This window comes from Natrix helvetica (assembly GCF_964273705.1).
Source record: "Natrix helvetica genome assembly, chromosome: 4".
In the NCBI taxonomy this organism is placed as follows: domain Eukaryota; kingdom Metazoa; phylum Chordata; class Lepidosauria; order Squamata; family Natricidae; genus Natrix; species Natrix helvetica.
The window spans coordinates 146,977,174-147,001,259 of NC_138550.1; the positions used below are offsets into that span (position 1 = coordinate 146,977,174).

Below are 24,086 nucleotides of genomic sequence, written 5' to 3' on the forward strand. Positions count from 1 at the left end.
AAAGAACTGAAGCCTAGACTGCAGAAGAAAGTAGAAATGTTCTTTAAGCCCAGAGAGAGACTCCATTTAAGCTGAAAGATTAATCACAGAGACCTTTGCAGATTCATCTATAAGAAAATGCAATGTTTCATAGTCATATCTTCATGTAACCCAGACTCCAAATCTTGTCAATCTTTTAATACAAGAACTTGAGCTCCTAAATATAAATCTAAGACATGTCTGAGAGCATATTCTGTAAACTCAGACAAAATGGCTGCCAGTGAGGGATAAAATGAGGATAAAATGGTGAAGTGGTTCTTCACAAGAGTTTCTAGCCCTATAGGATGGATCCTCTTCTAGAGTTTACTTTCTACATTCCCCACCCCACTGGTATGTTTACAGAAAAAAATCCAAATGCAAGAACTTTTAATTTTCATTTCATAAGAATACCTCCAGGTCTTATGTGGAAGCTGAGGACATTTTTCTAAATAAAGGTAAAGGTAAGTAGTTGGGACTTCGTTTTGCAACTTGCCCATTTCTTTTTGTTTAATTAAAGACACTGTAAGAAGTGGGGGCAGGAGGGGGGAATTAAAACTGGATAGGACAATCAACTAAACAACCTCCAATGGAGATGACTGTAGAATCATATTGGAGCCCCAGGTCTAACCAAATAAGAATATTCAAGCATGTTTAGCAAGTACTTACCTTGCCTGCGGGCATCTGCCACTATCTTGGCTGCAGACTTACTCATCACGTGTACAATATAGAGAGGGCAATTTACTGAATTTGCAATGGTAATAGCTCTCAACGTGGCTTCTGCTTCCACTTCTTCTGGTCGGGCCATTTCATGTCCCTCTGGACCAGTTATTCCCAAAGCCAGCATCTTCTTTTCACCCTGTAGGCCAACCATGGTGAATACATGCCAACGTTACCAATAGCAAAACTAAGAAATGAAATTTGGTCAACAAATCGCTGTAAAAATTGCAGTCCCACTCATTTGCTTGCCATGGAACAGGAAGTTTTGGTCCAACAACCAAACTGATTATACCATGATAGTTAGAATCCAGCAAAGCGATTGCATTATATTCGACTCCTAACGTGGGAAACTACTTAGGGCTAAAATACATGTTACATGAACAAATGCATGATTTTTCAGGCAAAGAAAAGTCGGGATGAACTTTTGCTAGTGTTGTTTGCAGGGATTGAATGTGTGTCAAATGATTAGGTGTACCATAGCATTGTTATGCTATTGTGATGCAAACTTTTTGTATGGGCTGTCATACACACACACACACACACACACACACATCCCAAAAGGGCAGAGCTTGCAGGTTGACTCTGCTTTCATTCATTTGACAATATAGATTTAGGTATATGATCCCCGCTGCATTCCCAACATTAATTTGAAGTTTTCTGCCTTCCACTGAAGAAGAATTTTCTTTTAGTTCAATGAGAACATACAGGCTGGGAGAGATCACCTATGATCTCTCATATATGAATATCATAGGTGTTTTTCAGCATCCTAGTATAGAATAAAGATTATTCCTACCATCTATTTATGGAGAACAAATTATGGGATTAGCTTTTGGTTTGGTTTAGTTTGGTTCTTTATGGTTGTATGCAAAGGAGTTTAGTTTAGTTTAGTTTATTAAATTTATAAACCGCCCCCTCTCCCCGAAGGGACTCGGGGCGGTGTACAGACAATAAATATACAATAAAACAACAAAACAAAGCACCAAACCCAGACAAACCAACTTAAACACACAGTCCGTACAATAACCAAACTAACAATAGTTAAAATAGTTCCAATTAAAACCAATTAAAACCCCAAAATTTAAAAATTTAAAATGCCATCCAGGAGGGTCAGGATTAGATTATACTGTATTTCTGATTTACAATTACAATTGTGCCAGGCCAGCTAATTTGAACAAGTGGGTCTTGAGTTTCTTACGGAAGGAGCGGAGATCAACAGTAGTTCTAATATCGAGGGGGAGGTCGTTCCAGAGGGTTGGGCCCATCACAGAGAAGGCCCTACTCCTGGACACCGCCCGCCCGCATTGCTTAGCGGATGGTACCCGGAGGAGTCCCTCTCTGTAAGAGCGGATTGGCCGCAGGGATGTGTGAGGTAGGATGCGATCCCGCAGATAACTAGGTCCTGAGTCATGGAGCGCTTTAAAGATGACAATCAACACCTTGAAATGCACCCGAAAAGCCACAGGCAGCCAGTGCAGCTCGCGCAGGAGCGGTGTTACATGGGAGTACCTAGTACTCCCCATTATTGTCCGCGCGGCTGCATTCTGGGCCAGCTGTAGCCTTCGGGTGCATCTCAAGGGGAGCCCCATGTAGAGAAAGGAGAGATTAATTACTGATATAAAAGGAAATAACTACACACTGTAAAAATTCAATGACTTTAATGGGTACACACTTATTTCCTTTAAGGAATCAAGGAATAAAGTCATTCTTCAATGGCTTTAGCTAGCAGATCCCTTAAAGAAGTGGCATCTTTCTTTTTAAGGCTATGGTGGACAACCGGAAAAAGAGAGACCACTTTAACGGCTGGCAGAGATGAAATGCCTTTCTCAAGCTCGCAAATTCTTCCTCCAAATCATTTGCAAAGCATGAATATATAACGGATGTATTTGTAACTGCTGAATGCTTAGTTTACATGCACAAACATACACGTGTGACAGGTGCATGTAATGTAATTAGAGTGGTTAAAGAGGATGTGTGTGTGTGTGTGTCACCGGTGGGATTCACTTACCTTCCCTACCGGTTCGCAAGTGTGAGCACCCATGTGCAGAAGTATTACTTCGGGGTGGATAGGCGGAACCTCCCGCAGCTGCTGCTACCGATTCACCCGAACCAGAGAGAACCGGCTGAATACCACCTCTGGTTTGTGTGTGTGTGTGTCTTCTCCTTGGTTTCCTGAGGTTCTTTGCAGTAGAAGAAGTCTTGAGAAATTGCACAGCAAACTGAGGGCATTGATCTGTATAGGCATCTTGATTGAATAAAGCAAATTGCAGGTAGAAACTGGACTGCTTTTTTCAAGCAGACATAAATGCCCCAAAGGGAATAAGAAAGAACTTGGAAACACTGAGGTGGATCTAATGTGTCAGGTTTCTTTGCACTTCCATGTCTTACTTCTAACTATGTATATGTATGAGAGGCTACGTTTAGGGTTGTGGACATCTTGGATGCTCTGCTTTGATAGATATCCCATCTCCAAGATGAAAATGATCAGGATGTACCCTCTCTGACTGCCTCGGTAGTCACTCCGAGTTACAGGGCAAGACTGTGAAGTGAGATCAATGCCTTATCAAGCAGCTTGTGGTGCTTCAATCATGTACTTGGAGACTTTTTAACACATACAATTCCCCAGATGCTCCTTTGGTGTCCTAGGTGCTCTCTGAGCATGGTTGTTTTCTTGCAGACATTTCATTACCAAACTAGGTAGCATCATCAATGTATTTTACCAATGTGCATTACCCAACTGTCTGCAAGAAAACAACAAGCTCAGAGAGCACCAAGGACCTCACAATTCAACCCTGTATGTCATATATACTGCATATTATAATTGCAAGCGGCTGAAGGGATCATCTTAAACATGGGAATTACCTCTGCAATCAAATCCCCATTCTCCGCATGAACTTGAGCAATTGCACCAATTTGTTTACATTGACTGAAGAGGGTGTGCAATTCTTGATCTCCAATCATATAGACATCTTTATATGCCATAAACATCTTAAATGAATTGACACCCTTTTCCTTGGTAAGAAGTTTCATTTCCTCTTTGACCTGAAAAAAAGGTAAGAAAAATATTGTCACAAAGCTCAATTTGTTCTCTGCATAGTGCTGAAACTTTTTCTTTTTTAAAAAAATCAACATATCTAGCTATGATCATTCCTGTTTCATCGTTATGCCCATAATCATTCTGGTAACATTAATTTTTCATTTAAAATTATCTAGTATAATATAGTTGTAACTCTCCTTAATAAGGTAGAGAAAAGAAAGACTGCTCCACTGATTGTAGGAGAACTTCCAAGAGTTATTAAAACTGTAATTACTGAGAAATTCAGTTTTAATTATAAGGAAAAAACCTCACATGGGACATGCCATTCTTCCTGCATCAACCAATTATTAGTATCTTACATTGAGTTAATCACCAGAAGGTATGTTGAAGGCTATAAGCTAAGATGGCTTTAAGGGGGATTAGACAAATTTAAGAGGAATAGATATATTTGTAAAACATTTCCTAAAACATTTGTATGATTAAGCACTGCCCTTTAGTGAGATTAATTATTTTCATAGCTGAGTGTAGAAATCCCTTACATTTCTTGGAAACTTATCTGGGGTTATCCATGTGAAAATCAGTAAGTGGGTGTTCCATAACTGGAGGTTTTTAAGAAAAGAATGGTATAGGGTCTTCTGCTTGAGCAGGGGGTTGGACTAGAAGACCTCCAAGGATCCTTCGAACTTATTCTGTTAAAATCGTGCAGTTTTCACGAGAGACACGCTACACCAATTTGCAATCAACATTTCTAGGATAGATCATACCTTAATTTCAAACAACAATTATGGAAATGCATTTAACTATTTCCAAATGGATAAGTTCCAGATGTTTTGGGATTGCAATATCCCAATATGACCCAGGAAGGATTGCAATGATATTAAAGTGGGATGTGTGACCAAGATGATCAAAGCCCTGTCTTCGTTTATATGTTCTTGAGTTTCCAGGGACTGCTGGCTTAACAATCCCAGTAGATTTATTTATTTAAAAAATGTACATAGCTGTTTATTTTCTAATCAACTCTGGGTGACTCCCAATTAAAAGTTAAAACAGCATATAAAACTATACTGAAACGATAAAACTAAAAACGTTAAAAACAACAGAAACCTGGCGCCAAGTCAGACTTCTAATTTAGTTCAGTTATCTAATCTTAACCTGATGTGTGTGGGAGAAAGCCAAATCTTCAAAGTTTGATAGAAAGCTAAGAGGGTACAGGTCTGTCTAACCTCAGGGGGCAGAATATTCCAAAGGGTGGGGGGCTATATTGGAAAAGGCCCACTTCCTAGCTGCCATCACATGGCAATGTTTAGGGGAAGCGATTAGGAGCATGCCTACCCCATCTCACCTGGAGATTTCCCTAGGGCAGCTCTGCTGGCTGGGGAATTCTGGGAGTTGAAGTCCACAAGTCTTAAAGTTGCCAAGTTTGGACACCCCTGCCCTAGGGAAAAGTATTCCTGCAGATGATTTATGCATAAACCATCAAAAGAAGACCAGATTAGGAAAGACTAGTTCAGGGGTCTGCAACGCGAGGCTTTGGAGCCACATGTGGCTCTTTCATCCGTCTGCTGCGGCTCCCTGTCACTCAAAATATGCATCACAACTGCCAATGTGTGATATTTTGACCCATCTTTTTTTGGGGGGGGGGAGTTCAAAATGTTTTTGTTGCATTCAGAAATAAAAATCTGTTTTCTCTGCAGCAGTTCAATGATTTCATAAATGAAACACACTATAGTTTTTTTTTTATACATAGCATAAAGGCAAAAAAATAATAATATATGCAGTGCTCTTTGTTTTAGGTGTCAAAGGGGTTTTGTGGCCCTCGGTGTTTTCTTCTCTGTGGGAGATGGGTCCAAATGGCTCTTTGAGTGCTTAAGGTTGCCGACCCCTGGGCTAGTTTAAAGCCAGGGCTTTGTCCACATTGTTAAACAATCCAGCAGTGGTGGGATTCAATTTTTTTTTACTACCGTTTCTGTGGGCGTGGCTTGGTGCGCATGGCATGGATTGGTGGTTGTGGCTTGGTGGTTGTGACAGGGGAAGGATAATGTAAAATCTCCATTCCCACCCCACTCCAGGGGAAGGATACTGCAAAATCCCCATTTCCTCCCAATCAGCGGGACTCGGGAGGCAGAGGTGGTATTTACCGGTTCTCTGAACTTCTCAAAATTTCTGCTACCGGTTCTCCAGAACTGGTCAGAACCTGCTGAATACCACCTCTGAATCCCAGGTTGATACCTTGTGCAAATTAAAAACTCATTCTAATTTTTCCATCTCTTTGAACATTGCAATGTACTTTTCAGACCTCAAACTATCCTAGCTGGCTAGGGAATTCTGGGAGTCGAAGTCCGCATATCTTGCCAAGGTTGATAAGCACAGCCCTACACTCAATAAACTGTCCTCAAGCGGAGAGAGTTCCAGCCCTATGCTCCAGTTCTCATATTCTTGAGTCAGGCCAATGACTCTTGATACTTGTGCCCAGGAAAATGGCAAGCCTTTTGCTTCTGTGCCACTGGTACCATCCATGCTGCATGCTGGAGTTCCTTAAAGAAATGAATGAACGGCTGATGTTATTGTTCTATCTTGCGGAGAACATAGGTGGACAAACGGAGGCGAGCCAGGACTTAACAAAATGCTAATAGTTTATTGCTAACAGGTTGCCAACGCGGCAATTCACATTTCGTGCGTTTAGCTAACAGGCAACAGCTGAGCTCTGCTTCGACAGCCTTTATATATGCCGGCTGTCAAGCAGCCAGCCAATCAGCGTTTAGCACAGCGTCCCCTAGTGAAACGGACCAGAGGGAAAACTTGTGATACATAAGAGTTATGCCTACCATACCTGCTCACTGCACCATGACACGACCATATGCAGCGCATAATCACAGCAGACTTTAGGATCAGCCCTGCTTCTCCATTGGTTATAGGCCTCAATGAGGGAACAGCCTTTCTGAGCAAGTGCAAAGTCCATGATCATAGTGGTACCTCCTGCAAGGGCAGCCTGAAAAAGGAGAGGTTGCAATTAAATATTTATTTTCCCACTGAGCAATATATAATATTAGAATTACAACAATTTAGAACCATTCCAACATGAAAGGAATCAGTCTATGAACTAGGGGGGGGGGCAGGAGGGGGGAGGAGGAATGAATTAATGACATAAAGCAGTGGTGTCCAAACTTGGCAACTTTAAGACTTGTGGACTTCAACTCCTAGAATTCCCCAGCCAGCTCTGCTGGCTTTAAAGGAATTCACAGTCGTGTAAATTAAAGAGGTTTGTTGGGACTAAGGCTTTGCTTTTTCTTTCTAAGGAAGCCTGGGTCAGAACAGTATGTGGAGGACTACCTGTATGGGCAGCCTCAAAGGCTTTGCCTGGGAGTTTCTGCAACCTTTACGTGTTACTGAGCCTCACCAGCTCATCAGGCCAAATGGTCTGCAGATAAGAAAGAAGGGAACCAGAAGCCCCTAAGGCACACAATTAGTGGGAACTATTTTCCGAGTGACTGCTGAGCTGGAAGAATAAATCTGTATCTCAGCAGAACAATAACAGAAGTGGAAATGATGACTTTGAAATATGGCACTTGCGACCCAGAAGAAGAAAGCAAAGCCCCTCAAGGATTCGTGAGGGTTTCATGTGAAATACCTTTATCTGGTCTCAGGGAAATATATCAGTTGAAGAAACAGAGAAGGGAAGGTAGATTTCAAGTAGACCCTAACATTAAGATGGGCAGGGAAGACTCGAGAGCATCAGGGTCTTAAAGAAGAAAGGCAATGGAGCCAGGGGTGGGATTCAGACCGGAGAAGCGGTAACGATTAGCTGGGAATGACCAACCTGCTCCAGAGGAGAAAGAAGCAGAATTGAAACAGCCTTGACAAGGTGCTCTGGTGCTCAGAGCAGGGGCGTGCGGTCATTGGAGGCAGGGGAGGCAGAGCCTCCCCTCTTATCATGAAATAATAATATATAAAAAATAATATCCACGAGGGAGTTTCATATATATAAGAGGAAGAGAAGCTCAGGCGGGCGAAAGGAAGCTCTTTAGTCAGCGGGGTGTGGGGGAGAGGAGGGGAGAATGCCTGAGCTGACTAAAGCGCTTCCTTTCGCCCGCCTGAGCTCTTCCGCGGGCGAAAGAAAGCGCTTTAGTCAGTGAGGTGTCGGGGGAGAGGAGGAGAGATTCTATCCTCTCCCCTGACACCTCACTGACTAAAGCGCTTCCTTTCGCCCGCGGAAGAGCCCAGGCGGGCGAAAGAAAGCGCTTTAGTCAGTGGGGTGTCGGGGGAGAGGAGGAGAGATTCTATCCTCTACCCTGACACCCCACTGACTAAAGCACTTTCTTTTGCCCGCGGCACAGCTCAGGCTGGTGGACGCTCAGAGCCCCTGGAGCCTGTGCTCCCTCACAGCTCCTGTCGTCCCGTCTGGCAGGCGCCACCCGTCCGGGAAGCAGCTGAGCGGCGAAGTTTGGCAGTTTGGCTTCCAGAGCGGGCGGTGCGGGCGCTGGTGGGCTCCTCTGGGCTCCCGCCTTCCCAAAGCGCGTTCCTGTTTTTGCGGAAAGCAAAAGAATGGAGAAGAAACGGGGAAGCTTCGGGTGGGAAATGAGGCCATGGAAGACAGTTTTGCCCTTTGCTGGTGAACATGGATCGGTCTTGTGCCCATCCTGGAGAGATCCCACCCTGGGCTGGCTTTCAGAGACGTGAAAGGCTTTTTCCTCAGGCGGGCATATTTTCCAATGAAATAGATCGAGACAGGAAGATCATTTTATTACATTTGAACGTTTTGACTAAAACGGATTCTCTCATTCAAGGAGGGAACCCAAAGACCATCTTTCCGTCCCTTTTATCAAAGAAAATGCCATTGGACAGGGCAAAAATAACTCCTCCTTTGCCCTGGAAATCAGCTACATGGAATTAAACACTATAATGCAACTTGTGTGTGTGTGTGTGTGTGTGTGTGTGTGTGTGTGTTTGAGAGGGGGGAGGGGGGAGAGAGGGAGGAAGGAGGGGAAGGTAAAAGGAATAGAAAAAGAAGGAAGAAAACTTATTTAAATAAGTTTAAAGCTGTTGCTTTAAATCGGAACTGAGAATGCCTGGCTGTGGAATTCTGGGAGTTGAAGTCCACAAGTCTAAAAAAATTGCTGCCTCACTAGCCATAAACTTCACCACACGTCACTAGCTCAGAGAGTATACGTAGAAACTAACTTTGCTTTTGTCTTCCTTGGTTTTAGAGAACAGCTAAGTGAACAATGTGAGGATCTCTTAATTTTAAGGCTGCTTTTGGAGTGTTTTTTTTTTTAGGAAAGCAGCTTGTAAATAAAATGGACTGAATCCTGTTGCGAGCAAAAATGAGCAAAGGGGCTGTTTGATTAGGCTTCCACGTTGTCCCCCATACATCAGCAGCAACTGAAATAATTATTTCTGTATCATTATTTATTTATTTATATTTATTAACCAAATTTATATAGCCATCCATCTTTCCCAAAGGGGACTCTGGGCAGCACACAATAAATACAATAGCCAATATATAACTGATAAAAGATCTGATAAAAATCATAGGAATAAATAACATAAGCATAAAAATGCTAATCTTGGGAAAACGGAGGATAAAAATGGCTCTCTCAAATCCCCTGGGAATTCTGGCTCTGGCAGCATAACCAGGTCTGGAGAGTCTTATGATGGGATGGATCCAGCGGTGGGATTCACTTACTTTTCCTACCGGTTCGCAAATGTGAATGCACATGTCTCATCTGAGCATGTGCACTACCTTCTGCGCAACACATTATGTCGGGGGGTAGGTGGGCAGAACCTCCCGCAGCCACCACTACCGGTTCACCCAAACCAGAGAGAACCAGCTAAATACCACCTCTGGACTGATCCCATTAGCAAGTTAATTGCTCCTTATCTTGGTTTTGGCTGGGTTTTTTTTTTCTTTTCCTTTCCTTTTTTTGTTGTTGTCTCTTTGGAAAGATGTGTAAATATGGTCCATCTATAGGTGTTTAGTGATAGCTGATGTGTCTGAATGCTAGGTTTCTACGAATTCCTAAGCAAGGAACCAGATAATCAAGGGGGGGGGGAAAAGCAAAGCCTTAATCAAGGAACTACCAATGAGAAAACTATACTCGAATCAACACTTACCAGGTCAAACTACAAACCCCACATTCACTAGCCGTCATGATGTTATCTAGTTGAATAATGAAATGTCGGCAAACAAAGAGAGCACCCAGGACTCCATAGTTCCATCCTGAGTTACCTTTGTTCATTTTGGGATTTCAATATCACTTTGTGCAACTTATGATTTATTTTTTCCCCTGATTTGTTATTTTTATGAACAACTCAAGGTGGAAGAAGAATCCTTCTTCCTCCTCCTATATTCCCCCCACAACAATCCTATAAGATTGAATTGGGCTGAGGGAGAGAACTAGCTTGAAGTTACCCAGATGGCTTTCATGCCTAAATTGGGACAAGAACTCCTAGTCTCCTGGTCTCTGACTTAAAACTGCATTGTTCTTGGGCATATTCTTAGGGAGAAGTGATGAAGGCAAACACTAATGATTTATTTGGCATAGGTGTCTCAATCAAGAAGATACAGACCTGCCTTTTTCCAAATAAAAGTGTCAAATGATTGTTCCTCTTCACTAAATTAAAGATAAAACCTAATTATGAGATTTATTTTCTAATTTATCTCCAGACCATCTTGGATGCTGTGGGTGGCGATCCTCCAACCATTAAACAGAGTTTCAGGAGGCACAGTTTTGGAGGTTAAGTGTTAGCGAACAGAGTTGGGTTTCACATGACCTACTCTGCACTCCTAATTCAATTGTGGTCCCCAGGTGTCAGTGTAGACCAGTGTTTCTCAAACTTGGCGACTTTAAGTCCTGTGGACTTCAACTCCCAGAATTCCCCAGCCAGCTATGCTGGCTGGGGGATTCTGGGAGTTGAAGTCCACAGGACTTAAAGTCGCCAAGTTTGAGAAACACTGGTGTAGACTAACCTCTCTCTGTCATCTTTTATAAGTGGAACAGAAGCTGTGTCAGCTCTGTCCTCTTCACCTTGGACAGCCAACTCTCCTGATTATGAAATTCCAACTTCCATTAACCCTAATCAATGGTCAACAATGATGGCAGTGGTAAACCATCACTATCTGGAGAATGGAACATTCATTGCCCTTCTCACGGTAACTCTAGTGATATTATTATTTATTTTTTGTTATACGTTATGAATATATCACACATATGTTATTAATTATGAATATAGAAGGCCTGTAGCATGAACTTCTTATGAACCCCTGTTATGCAACCACTTTTAGTCTTTTCATGAACTCACTAGGACACTCAGTTTGCTGGTATGTGTATACTACTGATAAGTAAAGATGGGAGTGTATACAAGTGATTTATTGTTGGTGGTAGAACATTAGTGGGCTTAAGGAATGCCGTGGGTTCATTTTTCACTGAGTCTTGGACAAGAGTGAGGATCTAAAGATTCTGATGTGGCTGGGGAAAGATGTACCATATACATGGATTGTGGGTCAACAAGTTCGGTATAAAGAGAAGACTGGAATGGACACAGACTCCTGAAGTTCGAGACAATTTTTGTTGTAAGTATTGTGTGAATGTGTAGCCTAGTTGGGCAACAGTACTTATAGCAACTTGAGTAGCCTTGTTGGGCATAGTAACTTGAATAGCCTGGTTGAGCATAGCTTATTGTAGTAAGATAACTTTGAAATTGGACAAGTATGTGTACAAATATAAAGGAACCAATTAAGCTTAATTGCCCGTTTGTTTTGCTTTTTGTCTGAATAACACAAGAATAAAGGAACTATTGGAAAACTTTATTTTGAGTGGCTTGAACTCAATTTTATGACAACATAAGCATTCTTCCATTATTCACAGCCCTAGATTGTTACCGGCTATGTGAGCAATATCCCTGAATTGGAGTTACCCTTTTGAACTCAATTTGTTGGTTTGTAGTAACTCATGCAGAATAGAAATTATATTTCATAATGTAGTTGTGGAAGAAAGAGCAATTTGTTGGCAACATACACCAGTTATGTTGAATACTTCAATTGGCCATATATGCTGCCCAGGGCATGGAACAACTGGGTTTGAAGCATGAAAGTGGAAAGAAATGTGTTTTAGAAATATTGGGTGTATATATAGACTGAAAAGGGGCTGTTTTGTTTTTGATACCCATAAAACCGTTATTTTGAAAAGAAGATGTTTTGCTTCTCTTGAAAAAGCACCTTTGGGACAACCATGACCTGGATCACTAAGAATCTTTATAGATATCTTCTCTAGTGGTCAATACCGGATATGACCCAAACTTTCCCAGCAGAATCTCACAAAGGGAGAGATGTGGCCTCCAAGTGAGATAAAAGGGAGATATGAAATACCTTTAATGTAGACCCTCCTTTGAGAATCAGGTTTGATTTTCAATGAATTGTAGACCTTTCCATGTAATTGTCTAGATAACAATATGGAATATGAAACAATATGGAACAATGTCTTATATATCAGCAAAAAAAATCAGAACACAAAATATAAGCTGGCTGGATACGACCTCGTAGATGACCCTCACTCTGTCAAGGACCTTGGAGTACTCATCTCTAATGATCTAAATGCCAGAGCCCATTGTAACAACATTGCCAAAAACACACTAAGTTGTTAACCTAATGCTGCGTAGCTTCTTCTCTGGTAACACTGTACAACTAACCAGAGCATACAAACCATTTGCTAGACCCATTCTTGAATACAGCTCATCTGTCTGGAGCCTGCACTGCATATCGGACATAAATAAAATTGAGTGAGTCCAGAGATATTTCACAAGAAGAGTCCTTCACTCCACTGCTCGCAACACAATACCTTATGTCACCAGACTTGAAATTTTGGGCTTACACAATTTAGAACTAATCTGCCTTCAGTCTCACCTGAGCGTACTACATAAAATTAGTTACTACAATGTTGTAGTACTACCTGACTACCTGTCAATGATTGCTTCAGCTTCCCTGAAGTACCCCAACTACAACAATACACAAGCACACAATAGATATCCTAAGAGGTTTGTAAGGGGCATGCATAAGCTCACCAATGTGCCTACTGTCCCTGCCCTACCAACCCCATTTATTTGTACCCATTTCATGTATTCATAATCTTGTATGTACTTATATCTATTAACTTATACACACTTGACAAAATAAAAAATAAATAAGTGAGCGGCCCTTGGTTGTAAAGAAGACCTTTATAATATAATATCCTTTACAATACTGTTGTAAAGAAGACCTTTTTAAAAAGAGTGTTGCCTTAGTTACTCCTATCTTCTTAAAGGAGATATTTAAGAAAATGTCTTGCAGGATTTCACTAGCTATACATTTTACCAGTTGTTGGAGGAAGCTGGAGGGGGCAGGGGAGGGCAGGATCCTTGTTGGTCATCTCAGAAAACAGGAGAGCTCCACTCACCCAACCCAACCGGGGTAGGGAAAAGCGGCTGGTGCTTATTTGCAGGACCCTGTAAAAGGAAGCGGGAGTGGGCACATCTGCAGCAGCTGCTCTACCGTTCCTGGGGGACCTCACGGAAGCCATGGTGGGCGGGTGGGAGAGGGTTACCTTCGTTCCTTGGTAAAAGTCGTCTTTTGACGGGATCCCCATGAAGGGGAATTCCATGTGCGTGTGCGTGTCGATCCCGCCGGGAAGCACCAGCTTGCCCGTGGCATCCAACACCTGGATTCCATCGGAAGAAGGCTGGAGATGCGGCCCCACCGCCCGCACGATCCCGTCCTCGATGTACACATCGGCCACTTGCGAGAAGTCCGCGTTCACCACTTTCCCACCGCGGATCAAGAGTTTCTGCATGGTGGACGCTTCTGAGGGAGTCTCTGAGCGCTCAGTCGCCGCGCTCGGAGCTGCTCGGAGCCGTGTTTTGAAGGTTCCCTCTCGACTCCTCCCCGCCCCCCGGGGCCCCCTCCCCGCCCCCTCTCCTCCCTGGCGGTCTTCGGATTCGCCCCTGCGTCCTTGCCAAAGGCCACGTGGCGCTTCCTTGCGCCACAGGTGAAGTTGGCTCTGGAGGCGCAAACGGACCCCGGGTCGTTAACTATAAAAAACCCTCCCACCCCCATTCTATTAAACCCGCCAATAATTACTGTGGAATAAGAATACATAATTAGCATTACTGCCCAGTTGTTGGTTTTTTTTTTTTAACTGAATCTTGTAGCTTAAGGCATGGAGACATTTTCCCTCTCTCCCCAATGTGCAATTCTGTTTAAAAAATAATATTTTTTTTTTGTAGAATTGGTTTTTCTACTTTGTCCTGATTCTAACTCCATAATTGCTACCAGGCTTGCCAACTAGGGTTTGCAAAGGCCATTCATAAATTGTTTCAACTTCTACCCTCAAAACCATAGGGCACTGCACATCAGAACAACTAGGCACAAAGACTCTTCCCCCCTCCCCCCAAATGCCATCACTCTGCTAAACAACTAATCCCCAGAACCATGTCATATTATCTACAAAGACTGTATTAATATTATTCTTCTCATAACTATAACCAAGTTGCTAGTGTCTTTAAAAATTATATTGTTTTGTTTCCTAATATAATTTGATTGCTTATTAGTAACCTATAACTGTCACTAAGTGTTGTATCTTATGATTCTTGATGAATGCATTCTATTTTATTTTTCTTTATGTACACTGAGAGCATATGCACCAAAGACAAATTCCTTGTGTGTCCAATCACACTAAGCCAATAAAGAATTCTATTCTATTCTATTCTATTCTATTCTATTCTAGTTGTGATCCAGATTTTTGCAGCCCAGATAAAGTAGTCCTAAATTTGGGATTACCGCTGTTAAAGTCAAACATCTTAGGGGAAAGAGGAGGGTGTTCTAGTCTATGAAATATCTTTAATGTAGATTCAGGTTTGATTTCTGGTGAATTGTAGACCTTTCCATGTAATTGTCTGGGTAACAGAATGGAAGGAAGGGGTCCTTGGTGCTCTCTGAGCTTGATTTTCTTGCAGATTTTTCATTAGCCAAAAATCATCATTGCTACAAGGAAGTGAGATTTGCTCCCCGTTTATATTCCAATGTCTTGCCCTGTCAATGTTGGTGGGAATGGTCTTGGAGTTACTTTTGATAAGACTGTTTACTGTTAGCTTGTTTGGTAGTTCCTTGATTGGGGTATTGTTTACTTCTTGATTGTTGGTCTGGTGTTCTTGATGTCAATGTATGCAAGAAAACAACCAAGCCCAGAGAGCACCAACGACGCCTCATTTCCACCCTGAGCTACAAATATTCTCCTTTATTAATATGGAAGTGATTTGGCACTGCTTATTCCTGAAACGGTTTTTCAGTTTTTCGACCTTGTGTACTGCTCCACTGTTCCTCCTGGGCAGTATTTCTCAACTTTGGCAACTTTAAGATGAATGGACTTCAACTATCCAGCTAGCATTGTGGGAGTGAAGTCCACATATCAAAGATGCCAAGAAACACTGTCCTGGAGGAACAATATCCCAAAACCAACTAACTTAGTCCTAATTTCCCACCTGACACATGGTTAAACTATACTGCATTATCATATGCTGAGTCAATGAACTTTATCCTTTTTTCTTTTTGGCTTGTTTACTTTTCTGATAAGAAGTTGAAATTTAAATACTTTTAATGTTTGGTCTGCAAACATTCAGCAGCCTTATGTCTATGGAGATTCTCGGTCTTCCACATCAGTTATCTCAAAGGTGCTTTTTCAAAAGATAACTTCACTGATTTTTCTTTGAGGAAGACGATGTTCTACTTCTCATCCAAGAAACTTCATCAAGCTTGTCACAACTGATGAAGCTTCTTGGACGAGAACCTAAATATCGTCTTCTTTCTCAAAGAAAAAACAGCCCAGTTGCCTTTTGAAAAAGGCACATTTCAGATTCAATGGCCTTGAACTCAAACACAATTTTCTCTTGGGTAATGACAGATTTGCAAAGTGCTAAAGGGCCCATTTGGAAAATGAATCGATATTCTTGAGAAGTAACAGCAGTGGTGAGGAAGAAGGTCTATTCAGAAAATACCAAATTGCCATAATGCTGCCTACCATTGCCTGTAGACTTCTCCGCCTACAGTGATGCTCTCTATTGCCTCCCTCAACTTAAATTACTTATATATTTGGTCATGTTTGTTCACCAAATCACCATAGTTGTTAAATGAATCACATGGCTTCCCCCATTGACTTTCTTTGTTCCAAGAAGGCTTGGAAGATTGCAAAAGGAAATCACATGACCCTCAGAACACTGCAACCATTACAAATACATGCCAGGTGTCAAGTACCACAAATTTTGATCAAGAGACTGTGACGATCATTTAAGTGTGAGGACTGGTTGTAAGTCACTTTTTTCAATGACCCTGAAACTTTGAATGGTTGCTAAACAAATAGTTATAAGTTGAGGCCATCATTACAGAAATGGCCAACAATTTGAATCTGGTTTTCTCCAGGTAATCACAACTTAATATCTACTACTGTGTTTCCCTGAAAATAAGACAGGGTCTTATTTTCTTTTGACCCCCGAAATAAGCACTTGGCCTTATTTTCGGGGAATTCTTATTGTTTTTGAGGTGCAGGAAATGGCGAGCGTGGTCACCTCGTGGTTGCTGCTATGTTGCAATATTTTTGGGGAGGACTTATTTTAGCGCATGTGCTCAAAAGCCCAGTTGGGCTTATTCTTCAGGGATGTCTTATTTTCAGGGGAAACAGGGTAAGTCAGGGCCAACCTTGGCAACTTTAAGCCTGGTGGACTTCAACTCCTAGAATTCTGGGAATTGAAGTCCACCAGGCTCAAATTTGCCAAGGTTGGAGACCCCTGTACTAAATCATACCAACTTTTGCTGTATCAGCTCAGGATGGCCTCTTATCTACCAGATAAAAATAGAGAAATGGCTATTTTTTTGTGGTGGTAGGAAGGCCTATCTCTTCATGTTTTTGGAAGGGTGGCTTTTCCTTGCCAACTGCAAACAAATTAAATATAACAGAAGGCATATAAATTGAATACATAAATAAATAATAAATGTTGTTTTTGCTGCAACAAACAGGGTTGGAATCACTTCAAAAATTGTTTTGTTGACAGTACATTTCACAAATGTTCAGTTTCTTACAGCCCTGCTTAATTCAGCCATTTCTGCAATATTATTTTATATATAATTTGTAATAATGCAATAAAAGTATGATAATCCATAATACTTCTGTCTCTCTCTCCCTGGACTATAATTGCCATCAAAGCATTTATGATAAGTTACCTCCATCTCTGCAAGCAGATATTTTCCCTCTTTCTTCACATTGCTGGGCTATTAAGGTCATCCAAAAGATTGTAGCTTGTTTCACAAACGTTATCTTTGACTGAAAAGTACTTTGCTCTTTCTGAAAAATTTGTCAATTGCTTTGCAGGAAAATTTATTTTAATCTTTTCCTATTTCTTCACTACACATAAATGATCTGCTTTTGACAAATCACGTTCCCCTTTTAATAACTATACATTATGCATAGAAAAATAGGTTGTTTGTGCTACTCTACGTAAGCATATTAATAATTTATTTTCTGCCTCTGTTTATAAATAACTAAAGGGGGTGAATATACAGTATTTACCATATTTTTCGGAGTATAAGACACACCTTTTTTCCTCCAAAAAGAGGCTGAAAATCTGGGTGCGTCTTATACACTGAATACAGAATTTTTTGCCTCCCGAAACTCTGCCCCTTCACCAAAATGGCTATGCATAGCCTCTAGGAAGCTTTTAGACAGCCTGGTGTTTGTTCAATTCCCCCCCCCCCCAGGAGCACTCTATAAGCTTCCTAAAGGCTATTCATGCTCTTTTTAAATGAAAAACGTGCCGTCTTTTGCTTATTTTTGCCCCCCTCTCCCAGGAGCACTCTGCAAGCTCCCTAAAGGCTATTCATGCCTTTTTTGGGGGGGGAGAAACGGGCCCATTTTCATGAAAAACAGGCCGTTTTTGGGAGGTTTGCAGAGTGCAAAAACTTTTTAAAATTTTCCTCTTCAAAACCTTGCTGCGTCTTATACTCTGAAAAATATGGTAATACACTTTGCTCCTCCTATTTTCCCTACAGCAACCGTCCTGTGAGATGGGCTGGGTTGTGAGTATGACTGGCCCAAGGTCGCCCAACTAGCTTTCAGCTTAAGATGGGACTAGAATTTACAACTTCTTCCATGGTGTCTTAACCACTAGAGCCAACTGGATCGCTTGTGGACTCTTATGGAGAAGTTTGCACTTAAGCATATGAATAGTGATTCTAACACCACAGTCTGAGCATAGCATGGTAGAAGTGGGTGAAGGGTCCATCCATAGAGATGTTCCTTCCTAAAGCGTCCCTCTGCTACAAGGCTATAAAAGAGTCAGCACACAATTTCATACACATGTGCTGCATGACAAGATCTGGCTCTTACCTAATTAGTTCTTCAAGCGGTCATCTCATGCTCACAGGTGATACATTTATACAAAGGCCCATCTGAGACCTTACAGAACTATGTGGCAGGAGCCCTGTCCCCCCAAGCATACCATATGATTCTAGTCAGCTTCTGCTAAATGCTGTTTTAAGATAAACACAGCAGATTTGAAGAAGGTATGAGACAAAGTGGGTTAGAATTATAGGTCGTATGAATGAACAGGTAAACATTCAAAGGCCCAGGAAATACAGTTCATTATCTAATTGCTTTGTTTAAGTGTAGAATTGTCTATAGAAGTTGGAGCTTGTTAAAGGAGATCCTCTAATCCTGCTTTGGAAATGTTTTAATCACCTCTGTGAATAACACACACTGATAAGTAGTAAAATATAGTCCTAGCCAAATGATACCATAAAATAAAATGCAGGAATTTAATAAGACATCCAGGGAACAAAGCAATGTTTCCATTGGTGTGAAGGAGTTGGTAAAATACAGTAAATGGGTCATAATTAAGAGGGAACGTAAAGTCCAACTTTGGAAGGAAGTAAATCTTTAGATTAAAGAACTTTGTAATAAGCAGGGTCCTCCAGCTCAACTAGCCAAAATTACAACAAAAATTGCATTTCCATTGAGGAGGAATTTGGGATGGCAGCCACAAACTCAAAGGATTTCAACATTAAAATAGAGCAGGAAAGAAGCTCCAAGCCAGAAGTGGTAGAGACACTGGATGGTAGAGAGGCATGCTGTCTTTCATGAAATGTTTTATTAGCAAGTTAGAAAAAAAGAACCTAAGGACAGAAGAAAAAAGAGGCCTGTAAGATATGTTTTTATACTTAAAGAAAAAGGCAAGTTAGTGAAAGAGAAAAGCGGAAATGAGATGGATCTGATATTAAAAAATCAGATTGAGTTCTTTACTGGTCTGTTGGAAGCTTACATTTTTTCTCATAAAATTGGCTGAAAATTGTTTTTCACATCTAGGAAAATGTTTGTGATTGCATCTAAAGCTACAAAATAATGCATGCCTACTTAGTATGAAGCTGCTTAAACAAACAAACAATAAGAAGAGACTTCCATGTGTAGTATTATACGGAACAACTTAATTGTTTACAATGCAGGATAAAAGAAATGTTTTATTCTTAAAAGTCATAATCTATTCAAGCACTGCTTCATTATTTTCTTGAAATCACTGAAAATGAAATGTTTAATTCTAGGCATTCAACTTTTGCAATAGGTTTGTATCTTTCTAAGGTATTTTAGCCTAATTCCGCCAGTATGTTTAAAGAAAAACAGCCTGATATTTAGCTTCAAAGTTAAATAATACTTGAAACTTAGCAGCCAATTTTGCAATTAGAAAGCTTGAATTTGATTCCAGAATCCACTCTCCACCCCCAAATATGAAACATACTGAGTACTCTATGTCAGGGTCCCCAACCCCCGGGCCACAGCCCACTACTGGGGTTACGGCCTGTTTGGAACTGGGCCACGCAACACATGACAGGTTTTTTTTTAATGTGATATATCTTAAAACATGAGGGATTTTTTGATAGCATAACAAGAATTCCACAAGTCTTTAAACATGCTTTAAAATGACATTCAGCAATGTATGTAAAATTTAATAAATAAGACACAATCATACACAAATACATTTTTCATAATAAATCATTAAGCCTACTTAGACTGCCCAAATATAAATATAACAGCAATTCACAACCTTTTCTTCTCAAAAGATTCATTTCTTGGTATCATCAAAAAGTAACAACCACCAGCTAGCCATTAAACTGGAAACTGATTTTTTTTCCCTATTGCTGATATATTTTGCACTAACAACGGGATGTAATAAAATAAAAACCTAGAACTTTTTGTTGTTTTAAAGCGAGAACTGATACTACATAAACTAACTTTTTAAATACAGTGAATAAATAGAAAGTTAGTAAAGCAAATTCAATTGTATCAACAAACAAAAGAAAGTTAGAACGCAAGAACAGAGCTATGGAACTTTATATTCATTGTTGCATTAGAGACTAATATTTAAAGTTATAGTGCATGTGCACTAATTCTTTAGAGACCTTAACATAGGTTTAGTGCAAATCCTCTTAGACTGAACAAATTTAAACTCTATTAGGGAAAGATTCATTGTAGTTTTCTAAAGTTATGTGTACCTATTTCATCTTAAAAAACACGTTATATACAAGAATCAAATGCATATTTATCTGCTTTAAGTATCTATCTACAAAGATAGATGAAAAATTTCTTTGAATTTTTACACCTTATTTGGTTGTACCATTCTAGACCAACATATTGAAATTAATGTTATAAAAGCTACAAAACATTTTTTGCCATCAGTTTCTGCCATTTCAACATTTAAAAGTAAAAGAAAAAACAAATACAGTGTTGTGTACTGGAAAAAAAATCCATCCTTTTTTTAAAAAAAAACTTGACAAGAGAACACTCAGTAATTTGACAATATAAAACACAAGTGGAAAAAAATAAGAATACTTTCAGCAATAATTAGCATTTAGTACATTGTATTAAATTATATTGGCAATTTATACTGGATTTGATTTTAACATGAAGTAAATATTATGTAAAAAGAATCTGACAAATGGGAGTGAATGGTAGGCAGACAAAAGTGTAAATGAGCAGCCATGTTCCTACTGTAAATTACACAATGTTAAAACTATCTGAAACCAAGGACCCCTTCCTAGATAGCGCTATTCTTTCTTTCTTCCAGAAAGCATGAGTAAGGAACTGGTGATAGATGCATGCCTTTACAACACTGAAAATGCACACGTACAGGTATGCCAGAAATTTGCATGCTGCAATGAATGAACCAAGTTCATTCGTTGGTGACATGTTTTATAAATTACAGAGGCAACCTATTCTCCGTCAACTCCTTGCGCAGGCTTTAAGGAGTCTAGTAGAAAAAGCAGTACTAGGAAAAGCTCTCAAGAAAAGGACCCTTAAAGGGTAATAGTAACAACAACAACAAAACAAACACTCTAGCAACAAACATACATTATGTATGTAGACCAATAACAATCTTTCTTTGTTGCAACAGATTCATTCAGTCATGCACAGTCAAATTTGGAAGTCACGTGAGTTGCCCTGGATTCTTTTTTGAAACAAAAATCTATTTTTTTTCCTTAAGGATGAAGTACAAAAACCAATCACCATATTGCTCCAACTTGCAGACATTTCCACTCATTCAATTAATACTTAGCAGAGTAACAAAGCCTCATCATCACTAGTTTCATTTTTCAACATAGCTTCTAAGCACGAGTCAGGTATCTGAGCAGTGTGTACTATTCCACAGTGCTCACAGGGGCCCTCTTGATTGGAGGGCTGTACTCCATTAGGTGTTGCACTGCATGGCTGTCTAGGCCCTTGTCCTTGATCAGAAGTGAGATCGAGCAGAGGTTGTGAACAATCATTCACATCAAAGTCTGATGCTACATCGGAAACTGGAATTAGCATTTCAACATCATCATCTTCATCTCTTCCTCCACCTACATCATTATCAAGCTGTCTCAAAGGGCTTTGGTTCTGATTAACTGGACTTGATCTTCCTAAGGTGAAGCGTACCCAACGTAACCCTTGAGTCATTCGACTTAATGCACTAGAAAACTGATGGCGTCCTGGACTAGAACTTGGAGGTTCCATGCTTGCTGGTTCTCTTCCACTGTCTGTACTACTGCTAGTATTCTGGACTGAGGAAGTTCCACAGAAAACAGTTGCTTCCACGGCGGTTGCAGGAGGGACCTTTTGAGGCAATGTAGCAGCAACACCACCAACTGCACCTGTTGTGTCTCTTCGTTCAGTTTCTGTATCAGTATCATCAGATTCCAACGAAAAGAGATTTCGGTGTGAACTATTTCTTTCCGTTTCTCTGTTACTGTTCTGGCTGGTAAGATCATCTCCATCTGATGACACCAATGACATGGATGCAGAATGACGGGATCTTGCAAAATTAAAGATTCGGTTCCAAATATTGCTTGACCGGCCAGCAATTGGAAATCTAATAGATGTAAATCCAAGCTGAGATCTCACAGCCAGTCTCAAATTTTCTAAGACCGAGGCCTGAAAAACAAACATAGGGAAACCTAGTGTTATAAAAGGGTAAACATGAATGTAATATTGGTTTCATTTTATTTTTTCTACAAGTCATTTTCTGCTAACATGGAACTAATAGCTTACTGAATATGAGCAGAAGAGAGATGAGGCAGCCAAGAAGCCTGCTTTTGCTAAAAATGTCTTAAAAGTAAAAGTATTAAAATCATGCTGAAGCTTGAACTTCTACTTCATCTAAGAATCTAAGAGCCCCACTGTTGACTCTGAAGGAAGCCTCCAAGATATAAAGTAAAATTGTTAAGAGCCTATGAGACAGGTCCACCAGTATTCCGAAGTACTGGGTATTCTTCAAAGTCAGAGTACAGACCTAATAAACATTGTGTTAGAAAGAGGAAAGATACATGGATTTGTCCCAACTTAATTATAATTTCAGTTCTTTAGTTCACCATACACACTGGCTTGGTAATTGATTTAATTAATGGTGCAGTTGTTATTATTTTCCAGATTTAGACATTACTGACAAGAACAATGGTGTTCTGATATTTAAAGAAATTTCTAAAAAATTAGGACATAGTGAAAATTTCTGTCATGGATTTTTTTTTGTCATGGTGCAGTAGTTTGCCAACAGTAACATCTGTCCAACTACATTATTACAGTGATGCTATAAATACTATGCATATAAAACTCTGTATGATTTCTCCCCAAACACTCCACATAATTTATACTGAGACTAGTAATAAGAGAAAAGAAGTTATTTCAACATGCTTTGAGGACTTCTGTATTAAAAAAAAAAACAGGAAGAATTTCAATGGAAATTAAAAGGCAATAAGCACTAATAATAATAATAATAATAATAATAATAATAATAATAATAATAATAATAATAATAATTTTAATTTATAAACCGCACCCTTTCCTAAACAGGACTCGGGGCGGTGTACAGTCATATTAAAACAGAATAAATACACAATATGGGCATACTTAATATACAAATAGTTAAACAAATAGTTAAATGGAGGAGGTGGGATGTGGACTGTACAATATTTAAATTAAAATACAAATAAACATTAAAATACCCTTAAAAACTACCCAATAAGATGTTTGCCAGGAGATTGAATGGGACTACAAATCAGTTAAGCCAGCTAATTGGAACAGGTGGGTCTTAAGCTTCTGTCGGAAGGAGCGGAGGTCGGTGGTAGTTCTAATATCGGGGGGGAGGTCATTCCAGAGGGTTGGGCCCATCACAGAGAAGGCTCTACTCCTGGGCGCTGCCCGTTGACACTGCTTAGTGGACGGCACCTGGAGGAGTCCCTCCCTGTGAGAGCGGATTGGACGCAGGGATGTATGAGGTGAGATGCAATCCCGCAGGTAACTAGGTCCCGTGCCATGGAGCGCTTTGAAGATAGTAACCAACACCTTGAAACGCACCCGAAAAACCACAGGCAGCCAGTGCAGCTCGCGCAGGAGTGGTGTTATATGGGAGTATCTTGTCCCTCCCATGATGGCCCGCGCGGCCGCATTCAAATAGTAAAATGCAAGTAATCAAAATTCAACTTTTCATGTATAATGAGCAGAACTATTACTCATACTGTATATGTAGTGTATGTAGGAGTCATTCACAAGGTAGCATCCATATGCAGTTTGTGAATCTGAAATGTTTTTCAGATTTATTTCAGAAATGTTTCAAGAACCCATGAAATGTAATTATTTCATATATTAAACTAAAGCACCCTGAGTTTTATGACCAAAACTGTTCGCCAACTTTGTATCTCTGTAAAAATCCTAATCTTGTGGCAATTAGATTTAGCAAAAATATTCCCAATCTAATTGCCTTATTTTGAAGAGAAAGG

General features: G+C 40.3%; 2 protein-coding genes across 3 annotated transcripts in view; both read right to left on the bottom strand.

Annotated features, from left to right (window-relative positions):
• Nucleotides 1-13,641, bottom strand: part of DPYS (dihydropyrimidinase) — a 38,580-nt gene extending 24,939 nt beyond the window's left edge. The window contains exons 1-4 of the mRNA XM_081949953.1: nucleotides 13,345-13,641; nucleotides 6,600-6,758; nucleotides 3,595-3,774; nucleotides 685-874 (exon numbers count right to left, since the gene is read on the bottom strand). Of these exons, the coding sequence (XP_081806079.1) occupies nucleotides 685-874; nucleotides 3,595-3,774; nucleotides 6,600-6,758; nucleotides 13,345-13,590 (775 nt within the window). The 5' untranslated portion in view covers nucleotides 13,591-13,641. The remainder of the gene's footprint in view (nucleotides 1-684; nucleotides 875-3,594; nucleotides 3,775-6,599; nucleotides 6,759-13,344) is intronic.
• A 6,104-nt stretch (nucleotides 13,642-19,745) lies between these two features.
• The window catches only part of LRP12 (LDL receptor related protein 12), a 41,316-nt gene continuing 36,975 nt past the window's right edge, over nucleotides 19,746-24,086 (bottom strand). For both annotated transcript variants that reach the window (XM_081953022.1, XM_081953021.1), the window contains one exon: nucleotides 19,746-22,245. In XM_081953022.1, coding sequence (XP_081809148.1) covers nucleotides 21,385-22,245 — 861 coding nt within the window. In that variant the 3' untranslated portion in view covers nucleotides 19,746-21,384. The remainder of the gene's footprint in view (nucleotides 22,246-24,086) is intronic.